At 45.6% G+C, this 21328-nt stretch overlaps 1 protein-coding gene across 1 annotated transcript in view; it reads right to left on the bottom strand.

Annotated features, from left to right (window-relative positions):
- Positions 1 to 14866, bottom strand: part of NIBAN1 (niban apoptosis regulator 1) — a 30283-nt gene extending 15417 nt beyond the window's left edge. The window contains exons 1-6 of the mRNA XM_053985134.1: positions 14857 to 14866; positions 14100 to 14168; positions 13890 to 14020; positions 12669 to 12800; positions 11814 to 11928; positions 10238 to 10402 (exon numbers count right to left, since the gene is read on the bottom strand). Of these exons, the coding sequence (XP_053841109.1) occupies positions 10238 to 10402; positions 11814 to 11928; positions 12669 to 12800; positions 13890 to 14020; positions 14100 to 14168; positions 14857 to 14866 (622 nt within the window). The remainder of the gene's footprint in view (positions 1 to 10237; positions 10403 to 11813; positions 11929 to 12668; positions 12801 to 13889; positions 14021 to 14099; positions 14169 to 14856) is intronic.
- Positions 14867 to 21328: the final 6462 nt, after the last annotated feature.

The raw sequence follows: 21328 nt of genomic DNA, 5'->3' as shown, positions 1-21328 counted from the left end.
TGAAAGGAGCTGCCACGCACATTCTGCACGACCTATGGGGGAGAGCCAGCGTTCTGCCCATCCCACCCAGCAGTCCATGGAAAGGCTGCAGGAGGGTGGTGGCTTGGCAGCCACAGCAAGGCCAGGGAAACAAGGGCTGGGCTGTTGGGGGAGCCCCGCTGGCGTGCGAGGGAGCAGCTGGGCCGTGGGCCATGGCAGCAGAGCTGCAGCTGCAAACGGGGCAGGTGGCAAAGCCCAGCGGTGCCAGGGACGAGTGTTCACCAGGGAGAAGCATGATGGGTGCTCCCCTCTCCTGGAGCCTTCACAGGGGCTTCCCCTCGGCCATCCTGGCCCCTGTCCTGAATGATCCACGTGTCCTGCTGGTTGTACGGAGGGGAGCAGCTTAGGGCAGCTTGGTGCAGTGCTTGGCTGCAGTATTCCTTACCCAAATCTCACACAAAGCCAGGAAGGTTACCGAGTGTTCTCCAGCAAAAGGCCAGTGAGGATTTACAGGTACCCAGACTGATACTGTGTGCTTAATCCAGGATGCCTTGCACTTGGAAAACTGCCCAAGCATCTTCTCTAGCTGCTAATTAACATAACATCCCTTATGTGTAGAGATTAAAACAAAATTCTGCTTGTTCTGTTTAATTTTAAAAAAAGAAAACCTGCCTAGAGACTCTACATATCCAAGCATAGAACCCAATTTCAGTAACAGATACTGCTAACCACAGATTTCTTTTATAAATGCAAGAGTAACTGCTATACAGCTCCCTTTGACTTTGGGAGATGGAAGGATAACTGGAAGCACCATGACTTTATAAATCTTCCCAAACTTGCACATGACTCAATGGTATGGCTCAGTTTGTTCAGGACTGCAGAAAGCTTTCTGGGAAGGAAGTAGCTTCCATGCAGTGAATAATTTCTCTTTTAAAAAACATAATTATGTCAATCCTTAACTCATCAAAATGATACCCAGAGGACCAGGCTACTGGACACCCTCTGAGAGCACCTGCACATGGTGCAGAAGAGTTAACTTAGAGGGTTCTGTTCCCAGTCTCAGCTGCCTCCCGTGCTTGGGCTGCCCTGGGAATGGCAGCCTTCTAACGGGGTGCCTGGGGCTGTGAGCTGCTCTTCTGTCCCTTAGCAGGTGAATGTTTGGGGAGTGATGAGCAAATCTTCATTCCCAAGGTCCTGTGGGCTCTCCCAGCCCTGTCCATGGCAGGACAGCTGCACCCTTGGAGATGGACATGGCTACAGCCCCTCAGGACAGGCTGTCCATTTGTGACTCAGCAACACTTCCTGTGCATCCAACGACAGCAGCAGGAATTAACTGCTCTCATGGATTTGGTCTCATCCACAGCCACAGATCAGCTGGTCTTACACCAGTCAGAGCACTGGAGAGCTCTGTGCAAGAACTTCTGCAGATGGACCTCCTTACCAGAGAGGCTGAGTGTTCCAGCTGCCTCTGGCTCAAACTGTATTTCCAGCACATCCAGATAATACGAAATCTGCTTTTGAACATTTCAGTTCAAACTGTGCATCTGTCTGTCCTGCACACCGCTGCCTTGGGGCTGCTGGTGAGGAGGTTTAATCACTCAGATGATGATTTTTCTTAATTACAAGCAAAGGAAGATGCCTTTATAACATTGGCATAGCTGTTAAAAAGTGATTATTTCAACATCCCACTTAAACTGTCCCTCTGAACAGTAACTGTCACTAATGGCACGTGGGGACATGGTTTAGTGGTGAACATGGCTGGGTTAATGGTTGAACTCAGCTGCAATCCAGTAACAGTGAAGGGGTCTATTGACTGTGGATAAAGTGCTTTCCCAAAGTGAGCTCCACCATGAAGAATAGCCTCAGCCTTTTGGCTGACATTTCACACAAGGCTGAGGCCCAAAGACCTAGCTGAACAAGTGTTAAGCCAGAATCCAGAAGTGTGAGCTCACAGAGCACAGGTTTTAATTAAAGAAATGCTGACTCTGACATAATGCCCTTCAACTGACGACCAAAACTCAGGAGCAATCCACCCTGACTTCATCTGCTTCCTGCAGCACCCCAGCCAGACTCTGCATGCAGGGAGTATCATTTATATGATCCTGGAATTCTTCCTGCAGGTAACTAATTGATATTAGCAATGTGGCAACCAGTGATGGCTGTTTTTGTAGGAGATTATCATGTCATGGGCTCAGGCTCACCAGCCTCAGGAACTGCAGCTCTCTCTTCCCAACACAAGACATTCACAACCAATACAAAAAACTCATGACTTTTTAGTTTCCTCCTACAAGACAGCAGGGCCCATGAATATCCTCTCAAATCATTCAAAGTCACAGGCTTTGGACAAAGACTGGAGAAGGCAGGAGAGCAATCACTGGAAGGAGATGAAGATGACCAAGGAGTCCAGTCTGGTGGCCTTTCACTGAGGAGGAGAATGTCACTTACTAATAATTTTTGGAATATGATAAATGAGTAAAAAACTGCATCTGATTTTAGGTGATCTCACAATATTATTTCCTTGCTTCCTCATCCATTTGATGGAGAGCTGACTCTGGTAAAGGCAGTGCCAAAGCATCTCTAGTAACTCCTTCTTTCTGGTCACTTTATAGAGCCTTTTTCTGGGACACAAAAAAATCTCAGTACAGATATTAGTGCAGGGCCTTCCCTCTTGTGATGTCACAAATAGACAGTAAGAGGCAGATAAAGAAGTACTTGGAATTTAAAGTGCAGTCTCAAAAGCTAGTGATTCCATCCCTTCTTATTTCCACTAGACACTGCTGCCCTCAAGAGAATAGATTTCATGCTAAGAAATGCAAATTACATTTTCCCAATTTTCTCATCCTTCCAAGTCATTCCCCTCTCACCTTGCCATCTGTTTCTTTTGTATATATTTAGAGTTGCTTTCCCCCTGCTTTCCACTATACACACTCTGTAATTTAAAAAACAGTCAATTCCTGTTTTTTTTAAATTTAGTTCTTTTAAAACAAAAGCTGCTAAAAAAGAGGAAAATACACAGCCCCAAACCAACTAAAGAGACAGGATAGTGGTACTGACAGTTCAAAGACAGTGCTCCCACTCTGACAGCCCCCAAGGATTTGGGGTGGAGGCAGCTGGAGACCATCAGGGAACAAGAGACATTCCTGCAGGGAAGGAATCAGTCTGCCAGCCTTCCAGCACCACAATTAGGGAACGCCCTTCAAATAAAAAATAAATGAGCACAATAAAAAATCATTTCCCTTTCTAAGAGCTCACGTGAGTTCCAGCATGTTTTAAGAGCTGCTGCATTTAGATACCACAGACAGCTGGTGAAAAAGCCATGGCCATCCAACCCTACAAAATTAAATTGTGGAAATTCTGTCTCCAAAAAATAAGCAATGGTCCCAACCCACTGGGATGGCAGGTAAGAAAAGCAACATGCTTTGAACCTGGGGAGATGAGGAAAACTCAGGAAGTGCACCTAAGGAAAAGAGAGCTTACCTGGGGCTTGGGACATGGCTCAAGCACAGCTGAAAATGACCCTCTAAATAAAAGGACGCACATTTTACCCTCACAAAATGCTGTCCTGTGTTGCTAGCATCCAAACTGAGAACAAAGTGAGATATATATGGTGCTCTGGGCCTGAGAGGCATCAACCTCCCAGCTCTGGGGATTTCCTGTGAGCAGTGTGCTGTCACATTATCCACAGAGCATGTGGTGTGAAGCTGCTAACCACCAACAGAAGCTAGATGAGGTCACTTCCAAACATGATACAGCCCTGAAAGAATACGTTGTACTTATAGCAAATAGAGCTTCCTTCTGTGGCCACCAAACCGACACTGAGCAGGGTTAACTGTTTGCTCATCAGCACACAGCACCCAGATTGATGCTGCTCAAAGCAGCACCAGACAGGGCACAATGAACCTCCAGTGGGAAGCCCAGCAGGTGTGGGTTTCATACTCTAAAAAATTAATGAACACTGCATAAACACACACAAAGGATCACAGTATGACTTATTTCTGACATTTTCCAGGTGCTTTCCAAACTAGCTACTGTATTCCTGGAGCAGGTGGGAATTTGGAGAAGAAAAGGTTCTGTTTATTGTGCCCTTTCAGTACCTACAGGGGCACAAAGAGAGTTGGAGAGGGACTCTGGACAAGGGATGGAGTGACAGGACAAGGGGGAATGGCTTCCCACTGCCAGAGGGCAGGATTAGATGGGATATTGGAAAGGAATTGTTTCCTGTGAGTGTGGTGAGGCCCTGGCCCAGGGTGCCCAAAGAAGCTGTGGCTGCCCCTGGATCCCTGGAAGTGTCCAAGGCCAGGCTGGATGGGGCTTGGAGCAATCTGGGATAGTGGAAGGTGTCCCTGCCCATGGCAGGAGGTTCCTTCCCACCCAAACCATTCCATGGTTCTGTGATTTCTCTGCTGCAGAACTTCGAAGCTGGAGTCTGACCATCACCTTACTCTGCACAAATGAGTCTTCACAGCTCCTAAAACAGGCTGGGGTGGAGGGCTCAGGGCAGTGGCTTCCCTGCACCACCCCATGCTTGACAGTATGCAAGATGATGATAATCAGCCCGAGGTGAGAGGGATAGGAAGAACGTAATGGCAATTATGATTTCAGCACATCCATCATCTAGCTGTTTCAGAATTAATGTCACTCCTACAGACCAAAAATCCTCACCACCAGTAGGTGGAAACCAGGCTGGCAGGAAAGGCAAAAGCCACACTGACTGAATGAACTCATGCTGTAGAGCAAAAACATCCTAGAAAGAGGAGAAATAGTCTTATTTCAAGCAAAATACCCTAAATTATACAAATATTTTCTATATCATGTCCTAAAAGTTTTAGTGAGTTTTTTTTTTTATGACCCCACAAGCCTCATCAAAGGTATTTCTAGTGCAATGGCTTTGTCTGTTATGACTACATTAATATCCCTATGCACATCAGTTTGAAAAGTCTATTTGGAACTCATGTGACTGGTGAAAGAACAGCCAGGTCTCAGCCACTCATATGGATCACAGGTGTTCTTATCTTATTAACCAAAAAGGGGTTTAATTAACCCAAGTACAGCAGCTGCTTGAGAGGACCCAAGACACAAGTCTTGGTAGATTAAAGGGTAAATATTATCTCCATTTGTACTTTTTCCCACCCCAAATTACCACACAAACTTTCCAAAAGGCCTTACTTTCATCCCAGTGCACAAAGACATTTTTCTTTAATGTCATAAAAAGCAATTTCCTCCTCAGTTCTCCTTTAATTGCTCCCTCCACATCCACTGGAAACAGGCAATAAGAAAATCCTTCCCCTCATCTCACTCACTGGGGAAGAAAGGCCACCCTGTTTGTGGCATGAAGTCTCAGAAACCCGTCCAAAGTGGTATGTGGACTCCTGACAGCTGCTCTGCTCTGTATATAGACATATATAGACACATTCATCCCTCAGCTCAAGGATTTCATGTCAGCTTCTCAGCCTTTATCAGTGCTCCCAGAATTATTCTGAATTCTGGTTCAAGAGTTGGTAAGTCCTATACAGGTACTATAGACATGTAACATAGGAAATTTAGAAATAACTATGAGAAAAACATCTGTCAGATAAATTCAGAGCTGAAAAAGGAAATGAAGACACTGATAATGGCAACCCTGAAAATCAGAGATGGAGAAAAAAAATCTGCCCTCCACAAGTTTTTGCCTTTCTCTCTTGCTTAATCTATTTCTTTATTATACTTCTTTAATATATTTATTGCTCAAAATAATTTTTGTTGTTGTTTCTGTTGAAATTGGAGGTGACAGGATATGGTTTTGAAAGGCCCTCAGCTTCCTGTGTCAGGAGGGTGATTGTCAAGATGTGGATGTGAAATCAAACCAGACCAAAAAAAAATAAAATCACGAAGTGAAACTCTGTGTCTCCCAGAATGAGCTAGTTGTCACTTCCTTCCCATCATGCAGACTTCCCTCTATCCGAGCACCAAGTGGTCAGGATTCCCCACCTTCAACAGCAAATACTGAATGAAACTCATACAGGAAGCAAGAAGACTTAAAAAAACAAGTAATTTAAGAAGTACTCAGAAGGAACTTCAGTCTGATTTTCAAGGCATGCAAACATAAAGGATTAAAACCTGTGGAATAGCTAATATTAGAGCCCTGTGGATATTCTGAGCCTTTCCCTCACTGTTGCCATTGTGGGACTGATAGAACATCCCCATTGGGGGCTAGGTGGCCACTTCAGCAGCAGATTTCCCCCAGATTTGAGGTGTGCACTTGTCACATTTCACTAAGGAAACAGGGAGCAAGATGGAACCAGATAAGTCCAGGTTGTGGATCAAAGTGGATCATGGGGCTAAGGCAAACCAAAGGATCCCATGTTGCCACCCCCATCTAACCTGGCAGGAGCAGCTTAGAAAATTGGAGGAGAATGCTAAACTGCTTCCTCCACACTCCACCTAAACTCAAGCACAGCTTCTTTAAAAAGCTGAGGAGTGTTAAAAATCCTACACTGCTGTAGGTCTGACCTGCAGAGACACTTGGGAAGCACGGGCTCCCCAGAAGCAGCAGAGAACAGTCAGCAGTCCCCTCCAGGGACCCCCTGCACCCACCAGGCTGTTGGGGTTCCTCTGCTGCTCCCTGGGTACTTGTCTTCTCACTGATTAGCCCTAATCACACCACCTCACAAATTAAAACCCAAAAAGCATTTCATCTTCATGTTCCATTGCTGGTGAAGGAGATCATTGTCTCCTCAAACCATCAAGCCCTCATCAATAAAGGGCAAAGACAAGAGGAAAATTGAGAGGGGAACAACACAACAACCCACACTCCAAACATCTGAATGCCATTTCCCAGTGGTGCTCACTAAATCCCAATGCTTTTGCTCTGCCCAGAAATCCCAGAAACACAGGCTGGGCTGGTATTTATACCAGAGGGGGACAGGAAGCAGCTGAATGCCAGGGCGGCTCCCAGCGCTGATTCACTCCAGCTTTCCGTGTTTAACTCTGCTTCCTGGGAGAAAGAAAACACATTGTAGCCATGAACTAGAGTCCTTGGCTAAAGCCCAGTGCAATACATTCCTTTCCAGGAGTGGCAGATCACAGCAGGGACAGAAAGACTACTTCTGATCAGACATGGCATTTATCTTTGTCCTGCCCTTGCCAAATCTGCCCTGGTAAATGGGAACTCGGCACTTTGGGAAGAGGTGGAGTGAGTATTGCCCTGGTCCATGCTCCTTATACCGCTAAATTATATTTCACAATCAAAGATGAAAGATTTTTCACAGTTCTTTTCTCTTTTCAACTATTTTTTAATAAAAGAGCACAGTCAAATTTTCTACTGCAGTCCTTACTACCCATTGTTTTGCTGCACATAGCTGTAACTTTGTCAGATTGCTCGCACACCTGTTTTTGTCAGCAGAATTGTTTGCAGAAAAGACTTTAAAGAAGTATTAATAAACGAATATTTTTCAGTGATGTGTGAATGACTAGGAATCAATATGAAGCCCTTGGGAAAAAAATTCTCCCCAAGAGCAGAGTTCAATTTACTGAGGTGCTTGTCAGTGATCATTTTTCTGCTTGCAGCACCTAGATCTCCATGGGGTAACATAACTCCAGGAAATCCACACAAAAGGGGCTCCTGCTTCCTTGATAGCCTTTGAAACTCTATTCCTGGTTCAACAGTAGATCCTAATCCAGACTGTCTTTATCTGCTTCTCACCCTGTTGGGCAGAAGTAAGGATGAGCCTTGAGGCATTGTCTGTCAGATAAAAACTGGACCACAGGAAAAGCTGAGAGGGATAAATCCTGGAACAGATGCATAAATGAGCACTAGCTAAGCCATATGAAATATAATGAAGTGCAGACTCACAGGCTTTGGAGACAGAAAAGACCTCTTAGGTCATCTAAATCCAGCTTCTGCCAGTTCAGGATTGGCCCCTAGAGTGATGTGCTGAACTTTAAGAAAAAAACAGGCTGCCAAAAGCTTTGTCAAACCCATTACACTTGTTCCAGGAGAGAAATGAAAATCCCCAAACATCATGAACAGGTTTCAAGTCATGGAGTGCCAGGAAAACTTGATTGTGTCCTCATCTCCCTACCAAACCTCAGTGAGAAGCCAAGTCCAGAGTGTCAGGGCACTGTACACCACCTGGGAATGCAATTTGGGTTGTGCAGCACCTGGACAGCCCTGGGATCAGGAATGGGGAGTGTACACCACCTGGATAGCACTGAGATAGGGAATCTCACATTTCCTGTGAAGAAGGCCCCTGAAACCAACCAGCCCTGACCCCCACACAAGTAACTGCACATCTTAGGAAACTGCCTAGAAATGCAGTCGTGTGTGTTTTCCTCGTGGGAATGGAGTCCTACAGGAAACCAGGAATGTCTTTAGCAGTGGAGACAAGGGAAAAGAGATGGTAGTTGAGAATGACCCAGGGAGGACAGCAGGAGAAAGCTGTCTGAGGGCAATGGGATGAAGCTGATCACCAGGAGACTAAAGTGACAGCTAAAAAACATTCACCAGGAGCCACTTCTGTAAATAAAAGGGACTGTTCACACCCTGCACTCACAATTCATTTACCCACAAGCCTGGGCTTCAGACCCAAGCAGCTGAGTTTAGTGGAAAAGTTGCTGAGTGTTCCCATCTCCCACCAAGGGCAGCAGGAGCAGATGGGACTCCAAAGTGACACTAAAGGCATGGAAAACCCTGGAGACCAGTGGGGAACTGAGGGCATCTAGGTGGAAAAAACGTCATCTAAAAATCAGGAAAGCATTTATTTTTCTGAAGGGTCCAATTCATAAATGATCTTCCAATTTCTTGGGAGCAAAGCTGTTTTTATAACCCTAGCAAGTCACAAATTAGAGTTTTTTTAAAGTTTTCTAGTCTATCCTACTCAGAAAGTGATATTCATAATTTATCTTTGTGCAGACAATCAATACTGTGTCCTACACACCATTCATGGACCAGTTACAAGGCTTAACCATGGCTGGGGTGCCGTTGAAACATCTGCAGAAAGGTCAAATGTTTGATCAGGAGAGGTGTGTGTATAACAACACAGGAATGTACTGGGGGAATACACTCCCTCTGTGTTGTACACCCCTCATCTCCTGAGTGGCATAGGGTGGGATTCTTGGGATTGTCTGTGCAGGGCCACGAGTTGGACTCCATGATCCTTATGAGTCCCTTTCAATTCAGGATATTCCATTATTCCTGACTCTATAGCTGTGATGCATTAGCCAGCTTGCAAACACAGGTGAGGATTTGTTGTGCCTTAGTAACAAACACCTCTTAGGGATTTTGGATCATTACACAACTTCCAAAGCAATTCCCATGTTTTATCCCCAAGCTCACACCTAACTGTGTTCCCAGCACTGCAGGAAGCAGGGCTGTGTTGATTCATTCCTCAGGGTGCTGAAGCCAAGCACCTTTTGTAAGTGACTTGCATTTTCCCACAGCTGGGTGGGTGGGTGACACTGACCCAGGCTGAGCTCTTCCTGCACTCACTGTGGTTGAAATACCCTACACAGTCCCATCCCTCACTCACCATGGTTGGAATGCCTCACGCAGTCCCTTCCCGCACTCACCGTGGTTGGAATGTCCCACAGGGTCCCATCCCTCACTCACCATGGTTGGAATGCCTCACGCAGTCCCTTCCCTCACTCACCATGGTTGGAATGCCTCACGCAGTCCCTTCCCTCACTCACCGTGGTTGGAATGCCTCACGCAGTCCCCGCACTCACCATGGTTGGAATGCCTCACGCAGTCCCTTCCCTCACTCACCGTGGTTGGAATGCCTCACGCAGTCCCTTCCCTCACTCACCATGGTTGGAATGCCTCACGCAGTCCCTTCCCTCACTCACCATGGTTGGAATGCCTCACACAGTCCCTTCCCTCACTCACTGTGGTTGGAATGTCCCACAGGGTCCCATCCCTCACTCACCATGGTTGGAATGCCTCACACAGTCCCTTCCCTCACTCACCGTGGTTGGAATGCCTCACGCAGTCCCTTCCCTCACTCACCGTGGTTGGAATGCCTCACGCAGTCCCCGCACTCACCATGGTTGGAATGCCTCACGCAGTCCCTTCCCTCACTCACCATGGTTGGAATGCCTCACGCAGTCCCTTCCCTCACTCACCATGGTTGGAATGCCTCACGCAGTCCCTTCCCTCACTCACTGTGGTTGGAATGTCCCACAGGGTCCCATCCCTCACTCACCATGGTTGGAATGCCTCACGCAGTCCCTTCCCTCACTCACCGTGGTTGGAATGCCTCACGCAGTCCCTTCCCTCACTCACCGTGGTTGGAATGCCTCACGCAGTCCCCCAGCATGGCGCTGAAGCGCCGCTGTGCCCCTGGCTCAGGGAAGCAGAAGTAGCTGTGCCGGGAGAAGGGCTGCCACAGGTACACCGGGAACTCCTTCGGGAGCGGGACGAAGGCTGCAGCCGCCTCCTCGCTTGAGCCTGCACAAAAACACCTCTGTTTGAGAGCTGCAGATTTCCTGGGGGTTGGCTCTGTGCCAGACCTTTGCCAGCAAGTTAATCTCCTTCCCAGTCCAGGAGATTGGGCACAGAGGGCAGGGGGACACAGCTGGGATGGGCACACTCAGCTGGCATCAACCCTCTCTGTGCTACACCACAGCAACTTGATGGCCTCTTGCTTTGTCTTCAAGGTGGCAAAAATCTAATTTTGGTAAAATTTCAAAGAAACTATTTCACTAGATTGCAGCTGCTAGGGAAATGTTTTTCATGGCAGATAAGTAAATTAGTGGGGAGAGCTGGTCTCTTCCACATAAAGACCATTTAGGAGCATATGGACTTTTGTACAGAAACAAGCTGCATTAAATAAACCATGTTGGAACAGCAGTGCTTTCCCTGGTTCCAGGATCTCCACACACAACTGCCCTTAAAAACTGTCACTTCAATTCCTTGCAGGTGATGTAAAGAAAGCACCAGCTTTCTACCTCCAGCTCCCACCTGCCCTGGGTCCCTGCACACAGGGGATGCTGGACAGCACATTTAGGGATGACCAAGCCCAGTCTGGAGTCACTGACGTGCACTGAGAGCCCAGACACATGAGGTTCACCTTGGAGGGTTTTCAGCACCACACAGAGAGTAGTGCCATAAAGATGAAGTGATGACCCTTTGGAAGGGACAGCCATGGGAGGCCCACGAGCACCCTCGGGGTGTTCCACATCACTCAACCCCAACTGCTGCAGAGCTGTGGTGACACAGACAGATGCCTCTGACCACCCTGTGCCTTGGGAAAGAGTGTGAGAGGGCACCTAACTTTTAAATCCTAGGGATTTAAAGGACTCAAAAAATAAACTCTTGTCTTCAAGTTGCCTTTATCCCTTTCATTATGTGGCATCCCATTCTCCAATGGGATGCAATGTGAGATCCTCCTCCATAAAGCCTGAATTTTCTCCATCTTGGTGCAGTGGGGGCAGGCAGGACCACAGCAGTTCCCGACCCAGAAACAACAAACTCAGAAGCAGCCACCTTCCTGCCCTCTCTGTGGGACTCATTATCAGCTGTGAGTCAACACAGACAGCTGGCATCTAAAAATGGAAACAAATAAACCAGGAATATTAACAAAGGCTGGGAACAATGGTGCTGTGGTTCCTGCCCTGCTTCTGCACAGCTTCCAGCAGCTTTGTGCTGGTATGCTGGGAAGAAAGGGAGCCAGCATTTCTCTGAATGTTGGCTTACAGCATCTGCTTTGTTCATCCATTCTGGAGCTGTGCTTGAACTTGGGAAAAGGGCTGTGGGCATCTTCTGCTACCCCATTTTAAACTGGAGCCTAAAAGCCTTTCCAGAACAGAGTAAGGAACAGAGCCTGGGCTTTGGCAGTTCAGCTTTGAACAGGACTTACCAACAGGGTCTGGAAAATTTTTATCAGACAGCAAATTGTAATCTTCTTCTGAAGTCAGGACTTTGCCTCCTGCAGGAATAACATGATATTTAGGGCTGGCTCCCTTCTGGTAGGCCTGGAAAATCAACAGAGAGGAGTACTGTCAAATAGAGATTTAAGCAGAGAGAAAACATAAAATACACAATTCATTGACAAAGCCAGGAGTTGACTCCATGATCCTTGTGGGTCCCTTCCAGCTCAGGCTATTCTGTGATTCTAATCCATGGGGATATTGCCCAAAGGGAGAATCTTTTTGTCAGGCTAAATTTTGGAAATGTTCCCTAGGCATGTCAAATCTAAAACAAATCTAATCTCTTAGTGCTTATCTGCTGTGGTGAGGAGTGAAGGATGGAAGGGAGGGAAAAAGGATGGGATTTTCTCCTGAGCCCAATTAGTTGGATTTGTCAGCCTGGACTAGCTTGACTATGGCAGCTTCCAGGCAAAAACCTCCACTGTAGCCAGCCTGGAGCCACCCAAACCCTGCTACTTCAGATCCAACTTCAGGAGCACAGGGATGTATTACAGGGATATAGAGATGTGAAGTGCTCTGGGACAGGCACAGGAGGGTTCAAGTGCTGTTAAAAGGGTTTGTTAGTTCTTGCTGACGTAACTGGCCAAGGAATGTCCCATTTGTTAGTTCTGCCAAGGCAGGGCACTTTACTGTACCTTCAGCCATCCCTGTGAGGCTTCTACTGGAGCCACCCTGATGAGGACAAAGTTTCACCTCCTATTGCTGAAGGCAAGGCAGCAGCAGCAAATCCACTTGCCATTGGTTTATCTGGAGTGTACAAGCAGATCCACAGAAGCAGCACTCACCTCTTTGGTCTCAAAGCAATCCACAGTGTAGTCATTTTTGATCACGATGTATCTGTCCTTCCACTTCTTCAGGTCCTCACTGAAATGCAGCAGCTCTGCTTCGTACAGAACTGTCCCGGCTTCCCCCGCAGGCTACAGGGACAAGTGGTGACATTTGAGACCCCTCCGCACCACTGACCATCTTGAAGCTTTTATTTCTACATTCCCATAATGCTGCTCTGAGGGCTTTTGAGCCTTCAAATGCAATTTGGAGTCATAAACATCTCTGATTTCAGAAGGTTCTACAGACACAAGCAAATTCTTGTAGCCAAGGTGAGGAGGCAGCAGAAGAGCTCTGCCTTCCAAAACACTGCCAGATTTCTGAGACATTTATTTACTTTCAGCTGACAGAGAATCCTACAGTGGTTTGGGTTGGAAGAGACCTGAAAGATCATCTAATTCCACCCCCTGCAGGATGACTTGGAGTTCACCACCTCCCATTTTCCACTACGTAATATAAATATTTCATTGATATGAAAAGCAGGGTTTTATTATAATATAGTAAATTGTTTCCCATTTTTTTGTAATGCTTTTGCATCTGTGCTGTAGCAACTGATATGCACCTTTCTGAAAGACACGGATCTTCTATTATCCCACCTCACTGCTGGGTTACTCATTTCAAGAGCACTGGAAATCCATGGTTTTTATCAGACAGATTTTTATCAGAAATCCATGATTTCCAGTATGTTCAGAACATTTAAATTTTTATCTTCTTAATCTTGAAGGCTAGTTCTCTGCGTTTTCCTCTTGTAAAGAGACTTGTGTCTCTCTTTTTGTCTCCCCTCTAATAAAAACCAGCTTTCAGTAGTTCACTCCACAGAGGAAATTATTGCCATATTCTTTATGGAACCCTGAGCCACAGATTACAGGATTAATTACATTTCTTACATAATCTCTTCCCTGGAAGTATGATATCTGTCCCTAGATTTTGCAGAATCTTGCAACCGGCAAGAAGGAACCAGTTTTGTCCAAAGGTCCAGCTCCTTGTACCAGAAACTCATGTCATGGTTCTCCTCATGCCACGATAAACAACTAAACAAGACCAAAATATAGATGAATTTTCAAAAGTAAAACTTAAAACCTGCACCCAGATGCAACTTTTCCATCCCAAACCAAAATGACCCAAATCCAACACCTGCACATGCACTTGGGTCACAGAGAAGGAAATGAGCATCCTCCTACCCTGGTTTTCAGGAAGCGGGACTGGGAGTGGCGGTGCTGCTCCAGCTCCTCCTGCACGTGCCTGCAGAAAGCCACGGCGTACTGGCGGCGGTAGTGGGGGCTGAAGTTCTTGATGGTGGCCTCTGTTTTCCCTGAGGTGAAACAGAGATTTAAAGGTATTTCATATACATGGCTTCACAGCCTGTAACACAGAACCAAGGCACTTCTCACCAGTGACCCGAATTCTTCTCTTTGGAGAAGAGGCAGTTCCAGGGTCACCTAATAGTGACCTTCCAGGACCTGAAGGGAGCCCACAAGAAACATGGAGAGAGACTCTGGACAAGGGATGGAAAGACAGGATGAAGGGGAATGGCTTCCCACTGACAGTAGGTTTAGATGGGATATTGGGAAGGAATTGTTCCCTGTGAGGGTGGGCAGGCCCTGGCACAGGGTGCCCAGAGAAGCTGTGGCTGCCCCTGGATCCCTAGAGGTATCCAAGGCCAGGCTGGATGGGGCTTGGAGCAAGCTGGGATAGTGGGAAGTGTCCCTGCCCAGAGCAGCGAGTGGAACTGGATGGGCTTTAAGGTCCATCTAACCCAAACCATTCCATGAGAAAACCTCCTGAATGTACCAAGGGCCACTTGCTGCACAGATCAGGAAACCCTTGGAGATGCATTCAGAGGGAATTTGTCCAGGAAAATATTGGGTTTGGGACTTTGTTTTTTCTTCTAAGATCAAACAAAGAATTCTCCAAATTCATTTCTCTAAGGAAAGATGCTCTCTGCCTCTCCCTGGGACACGCTGCCCCAGAGCCAAGGGTGGTCAAGGGGTGAAAGGGTTTTCAAGGACAACCAGTGACACTGGCTAATGTTCAGCCATAGGAGCCAATTTTATCACTTACTGAGATTCTAAAGATGACTCAAAGCTCTACAAAGGATTTTTCTAGGCTTGGGACTACAGTCTCATCTTTGTTTTAATGCAAACATACCATCAGTCATGCTGCAATAAACACTAATCTGGTATTGTCTCACTGTGATCAAGATCTCATGGGTAACAGCAGCAGCAATAAACACACTGAGGTCTCACTTCTGAGAATCTTAAAACAATTTACAAGCAATTAACTATTAACCCTACCAAAGAAATAATGGTGCTTTGCAGACAGAGAAGTGAAGCTAAAATTAAAGGCATGTACATATATGTAACTGAGTCTGTAGCAATGCAAGAACCAGAACCTGGCCTATGACCTAGATAGCATCCCAAACATCCTGGATACTGGAGAGATCCCTTTCTTCTTGGTATTAAGGAGCTCCATGTCAAAGAACATTTCTGAGCATACAACAGAGAAATGCAATTTCACATCTCAAGCAACTTTGATGCTTACAAAATTTAATTTTGTTCCACTTGGGGAAAAAAAAATCATCTTTTCTGTATAGAAAAGAAATGTTAATTCTCAAAATAAGACTTTTTAATGCCTTTAGATGGACTCCTAGACCAGGACTGGCACACAGCATTCCTGAAATGGAATTCATGGAAGTGTTCAAGGCCAGGGGCAAGGAGCAATCTGGTTTAGTGGAAGGTGTCACTGCCCATGGCAGGGCATGGGACTGGATGGGTTTGAAGATCCTTCCCAACCCAAACCATTGTGGGATTCTAGGAATTATTCCCTAAGTTCCTAACATGGATGTGCATGAGAAGACAAACCTACATACCAGCTCCTCCGCTTCTGCAGGTGAATTTCCAGTGTGAGCAGAACAAGACGCACCCCTCAAGTTCAGGGGCAATGCCAACGCTTTACATTCCATAACGCCACCTTTCATTCCAGCCACTCCTGTGTCACCAGCTCAGAGGGGTGAGCTGGAGCCTTCTCCTTCACAAGCACCAATGTGATTGCTGCCTTCCACTCAACTGGAAGCCCCTTTTGCCCCACTGCTGCCCCATTCCAATCCCACACCAGCACTGGGAGATCTGATACCCTGGAGCCCTCTCCAGGCACAGGAGGAGCCAGCTCAGCATTGGCACAGCCATCCCACTCAGCTGGAGGGATGTCAGAAGCAGAGTCAATTCATCACTCATGTAAGGCTTTCACAGAGTTACTTGTGGGACAGCACCCGGTGACAATCTGGACTCCTAATCTTCAGCTTTAAGATGGATTTTTAGAGACATACTGATTATAGGATGTGCTTGGGTATAATAGCAGGATATGGTGCTGCTAAAGCAGAATATCCCAGCCCTACAAAAACTAGCCTGCTTTGGGCAGAGGCATAGACTTATTCTCCAAATAAGGACAAAGTTTCCCAAAACTTTCTTTACAGCATTTTTTTCCCCCTGGTCCCAGCCAGCAGTAGGATGTTGTTGGCCCCAGCCCCGGCAGAGCTTCCTGCTCAGGGTTTGCCCCTGTTTTGCGCTGTGGCTTTTTCTTTTCCAGCTCGCATCATCCTCTTAATTTGTTAGAGAAGGCTCTGGGACACTGCACCTCACTTGGCTACTGCCTGCATCCTGCAGTAAAAGTTTGTAGAGGAAGTGGGACAAAGAATAAAATTCTGGTGTTGGGAAAAAACTTGCAACAATCACAGGAAATACCTGTAATTTTGGCAAAGATTCTCAATTAAGGCTAAATGGCCTCAGAAGTGTCATTCTTCACTGTCAGTACTGCTTAGATCAGCTTAAAGCACAATGACTGAAGAGAAAGAAACTCTGCAATTCACAACATATATGTCAGAAATAGGACATTGATGATGTAATTTTTATGTGCAGACAATACTTATGACAAACCAAAACAAGAATCAAGAGGAAAATGTTTCTGGTTGTTTCTTCCAATCTTCACATTACTTGTTGCAAAGAAGCTTTGCATTAAAAATACTCCCTCTTAAAATTAGAAGAAAAGTTTATTTAAAGAGATTGTGAGTGGCACCATATGAGGACCTGGCCTTGCAGGGCTCGGCTGAACAGGAATTTCAGTGCTGCCTGAAGGTGGGAAGAGAAGCAGACAGACCCTTGATCCATTGTTCCTCAATGGATATTTAAACTCTTTTGGTTTACAGAAAATAAAAATATGCTATCTGAAAATAAACATGATGGAAACAGTCCAGAGTACCAGAAACTCTTCCCATGAAACGATAACATGGGGCAACTGGAGATAAAATACTCCAGGGCAATTGAAAAATGAGTTCCCCCAATTCTTTTCCAAATTTAGTGTGGCTGGCTTAGTCAGAGCTGTTTATATGGAGCACGGCCAACGCTCCCACTTGGCTGGTCTGGCAGTGGCACAGCTCCAGCCCATCTAAATGGGACTTGAAGGCCAGCAGCTGGGATGTTTATCCTGGGAGAATGAGGAGTCTGATCAGCTCCAGGACGAGCCTGCATGCAACCTCCTGCTCCTGTGCTGGGCCAGGAGTTGGACTCAATGATTGGTCCCTGTGGGTTCCCTCCAACTTGGGATATTCTGCGATTCCCTGAATCAAAATTACCAACAGGAAAAGACCACAAGATGGAGGTGGAAGGATTTCCATCCAATTAACATGGCAAGGGTCTGTTCCTCCTTTGCTGAGGGTTTAGATCCTGCTCCAGAATAAACTTTGCTAATGACACACCTCCTGCTCTGCAGAACTGCCCCTGCACACAACCACAAAATTTTAGCATGAGTTATGATACCTCTTTTAAGACTAAAACCAAATGTCACTGCACTGAGAAACAAGAAACATCTACCTGTTGCCCCCCTGGAAATCAGTAATCAACCCCAATTTTTTTTTCCTTGCTTTTCCCCTGCCTTTGACCTTCTTAATTGTGTCACCCATGTTGGACACTTGTATGTAACTCCAAGTCATCAGGCCCACAGAATGGCCTCAAATACCCAACTTTATAGTGGGGGTTTCACTGCTTTTATTGAAATAACTGACATACAGCTTTTTCAAACAAGGGCACTCTTCAGCAAGTTCTCCCAGGAATAAATTCCTGCTGGTCTAGCCACTGGCTCCCAGTGCAGCCTATCCAGCTCACCCTGCCACATCTCCCTGCTCTCAACAACATTGCCACGTGGCCAGTCCAGGTGCAGGTCAGGAAAACTCAGGAAAAAAGGTCAGAAAACAATAACGTCTTGGCTGGCATACAAGACAGTGATTGCTCACACTCCCAGAACTTCAGCCATTTGGAAGTTAAGAATGGAAAGAGGGAAGGACTTGCCATAAAAGCTATTTCACTTAAATATTGGTGTTTGGCAGTAAGATGACCCTTCCAAGAGTAGGAAAATGTTCACAATCCTTCCCCTTCACAGCACAATTGCCTTTCTCAGCACCTTTTGGAAAGGATTTTCCAAATTTACCACAACCAGTGATATGAATCTCTTTGGAGGTCTGGCAGCTGACGTATCTTCTTACACCATTTAAGCTCCAGGGGACATAAATGTAAAGGAAGTAGATTATTTGCTGCATTAAAACAAATCCTGGACAAAATAAAACCTAAAAGAAATAGGCACTGCGTGTGCTGAATGTCAGTACACCCAGCACTTCAAACAAGTAAAGCAGTGAGACGGAACAGGAACCTTGCCTTATTTCCTCCAACAGGCCATGAGCAAAGCTGTCAGAAAACAATCTAAAATGCTCAGCTGATCATACCCACACAGTGCTCCGCAAGCCAGGATGTAACCCACAACTGGGGGTATCCTTTTAAGTTATAAACTAAAAACCAGTTAATCTAGATGTACTGTATGCAAATGCATACAGTACATAAACTGTACTTAATGCAAATTGAGCTTAAAATTACTGCTGTCCATCCATCCATCCATCCATCCATCCATCCATCCATCCATCCATCCATCCATCCACTTTTCTATCCATAAACACAGTCTTATTCTCACAGCCCATCATGGTAGCAGCAAAATGAGTTAACAAAATAATTCCAGTGTTCAGCTCCTGGGCCAACTTCATCCCAAGTCCAAGAAAAGCACAACTCTGATTGAGGTAAACACCTGAAATTGCAGATGCTCTATGTAAGCCCTGAAAGCTGGATGTCAGTACTGGCAGCTCTGAAATGGGCTGGATGCTCAACAGGAAGGGAAGGAAGCAGTCACTCACCATAAAAACTGCTTTTCCTCAGATCACCCATTCACTGCAAACATCATTATCAGTTGCTAAATGCATCTGGTAGCCAGAAAACCTGTGAAAGTGATTCTGTTTGGCATATCCTGACAGTGTCCACCACCTTCCAGTGCTCTGGTATAGAACAGTGTAGTGGGATTTACAAGTGATTCCCTCTTTCCTTCAGTCTTCTTCCTTATGCAGTACTTACAATACCACCCAGGAAGTGTTTAAGTTCAAGTGCTCCCAGACTTTATCTAGGAAGGCAATGTAAACTATTCTTGATGTTGAAAGCAGAACTCATCTTCATCTTTATTTGTAGAAATAGTATTTCAATTACTCTGAGTCAGGACTTAATACCTGCTATGACAAAAAGGGATGGCAGACACAAATCCCAGGTTCGGATTTGGGTGGATCACCCCTCACAGGTTTCTTTGCACTCAGCCAAACCCAGCAGCTCTGGCTGGTGGAGCCACCCCTCTTTCCCAAGCAGGAACATGTGGTTTGCACCTGGTAAAATACTGAAACCAATTATTTATCCCAACCTCGGTTTATATTAATGGAGACTGCTCTCAATAAAACCTTACAATTCTGTGGCTCCAGTGGTGTGCACACACCCTCAAATCACCTGTTTGCCATGCTGGCAAAATCCCTGTTAGTCACCCAAAACTCAGTGCAGAGGAGTGGGCAACACCCATCACACCTCAGATCAGCCTCTCCTCTAGTCTCAGCATATAGCACTCCTCAGGTGCTTAGTCCATCTTCTCTATAGGAAAAAACTGATGCTGTCTTGTGAAAAAATCAGATTTTTTCACAAGTTTTTTCACAAGTTTGACAGCTGAGACTGTGGGTGTGATATTTGTGCTCCATCAGAAGCAAAGCTTTTGTTTCACAGCAAGCTACACAAACACATTTGTACATTCATCCAGACATGATCCCTGGCAAAAGAGGTGCCAGAAGTAACAGGCTCCATCCCAACCTTGCACATCACCCTTTCTACAATTTTACCCCTATACTTTGCTCTTCCTCAAGTGCTCTGCTACACAAGGCTGAATTTTGTCCTGAGATGGACAATTATCCACAGATTTCCAAAGGTTTACATACTTATGTTGTTCCCAGGCAGCTTTGGGAGCATCTTGCATTCAGAGAGAGCAGATTGAGTTCAGTGAGACCTCATGCACTCTATAAAAATGCTTCTTTTGTGAAGAGTAGCTTGTGATCTAACTAATGGAGCTTGCTGGTTTAAGTTAATTCTGAATGCTGTCTGATTATGAAAAATGAAGAACAAACAGCAGAGCACAGATCCTGCACAAACACAGAGTGGCTCTTGGGTCAAACCCAGAGACTCATTCCTGCAGCTGGCTTTCACTTCCCCTGCTCCCACTGCCCAATCCTTATTTATGGGAGAAGGAAGATTTCACAAATTGCCTTTGAACTTCTGTCAGGCTAAAAAATCCTAATAATCATGAATTACAGAAAGGCCAGTGCTTGTGGTTGATCAGGCTGAAACAAGCCAAGGGTTTGATTAACACTGTGTCAGATAAGCTTATCTCAAAGCCTGCTAAAATCTACCCTTTCTTGGTAATGGGGTTAGAAGCAGCAACACTCTGTCTAAAAACAATTACTCATGGTCAGATTCAACTAGAATAAGGTCTGACAAGACTTTATTTATAAGCTTCTTTCACAGCACCAGAAGGACTTGGGATTTAATAACCAAATGAACCCAATCTAATTCCTGGGGGGGGGTCACATGAAACTAAACTATGATCTGTGATAAATAAATTTGGTGAAGGTCAGTGGTTTTCAAGTTTTGGGGCATTTTTCAACTCCCTGAGCCACAAGCTGAGCCACTCCTGGGGACACAGACACCAGGCACGTCTTGAGCAGCTTTCTCCAATCCACATCTCAGCACCACGTTACACGTCACTGGAGGTCACACAAAAATGCTTCTTGGGAACATTTAAACAGCATTCCAAAAATGTAAGCCAATGCTGCATCACCCTTTAAATCAGGATGATGTATTCCCCCTTCCCTCCCTTTTGGGTGACAGTTACCTCACTGCCCAACCATCCACAAGACAAAATGACAAAAAGACACAGAGGCATGGATAACAAAAATAACCACCTTCATGACATTAGTTGAAGTTTTTTTCTGAATATATATATATTGATATTTATACAGACAGACACACACCTTCAAAGATGATTTCCATGCAATGCTTGGCATATGCTCATACAAATCTAGGAGATATTTTTACTAATTTCTTTTTTCTTAATTACTTTGCCAAATTATACCACAGTACATGGCTCTATCACAAAATTACTCCAGGGAGTACATGAGATTGGCCAAAGCTATGAGTACACCTTTCCATGAGGGGCTTCATTTACG

This window comes from Vidua macroura, chromosome 9 (assembly GCF_024509145.1).
Source record: "Vidua macroura isolate BioBank_ID:100142 chromosome 9, ASM2450914v1, whole genome shotgun sequence".
NCBI classification, from domain to species: Eukaryota; Metazoa; Chordata; class Aves; order Passeriformes; family Viduidae; genus Vidua; species Vidua macroura.
This window is presented reverse-complemented; position numbering and strand designations above follow the sequence as displayed.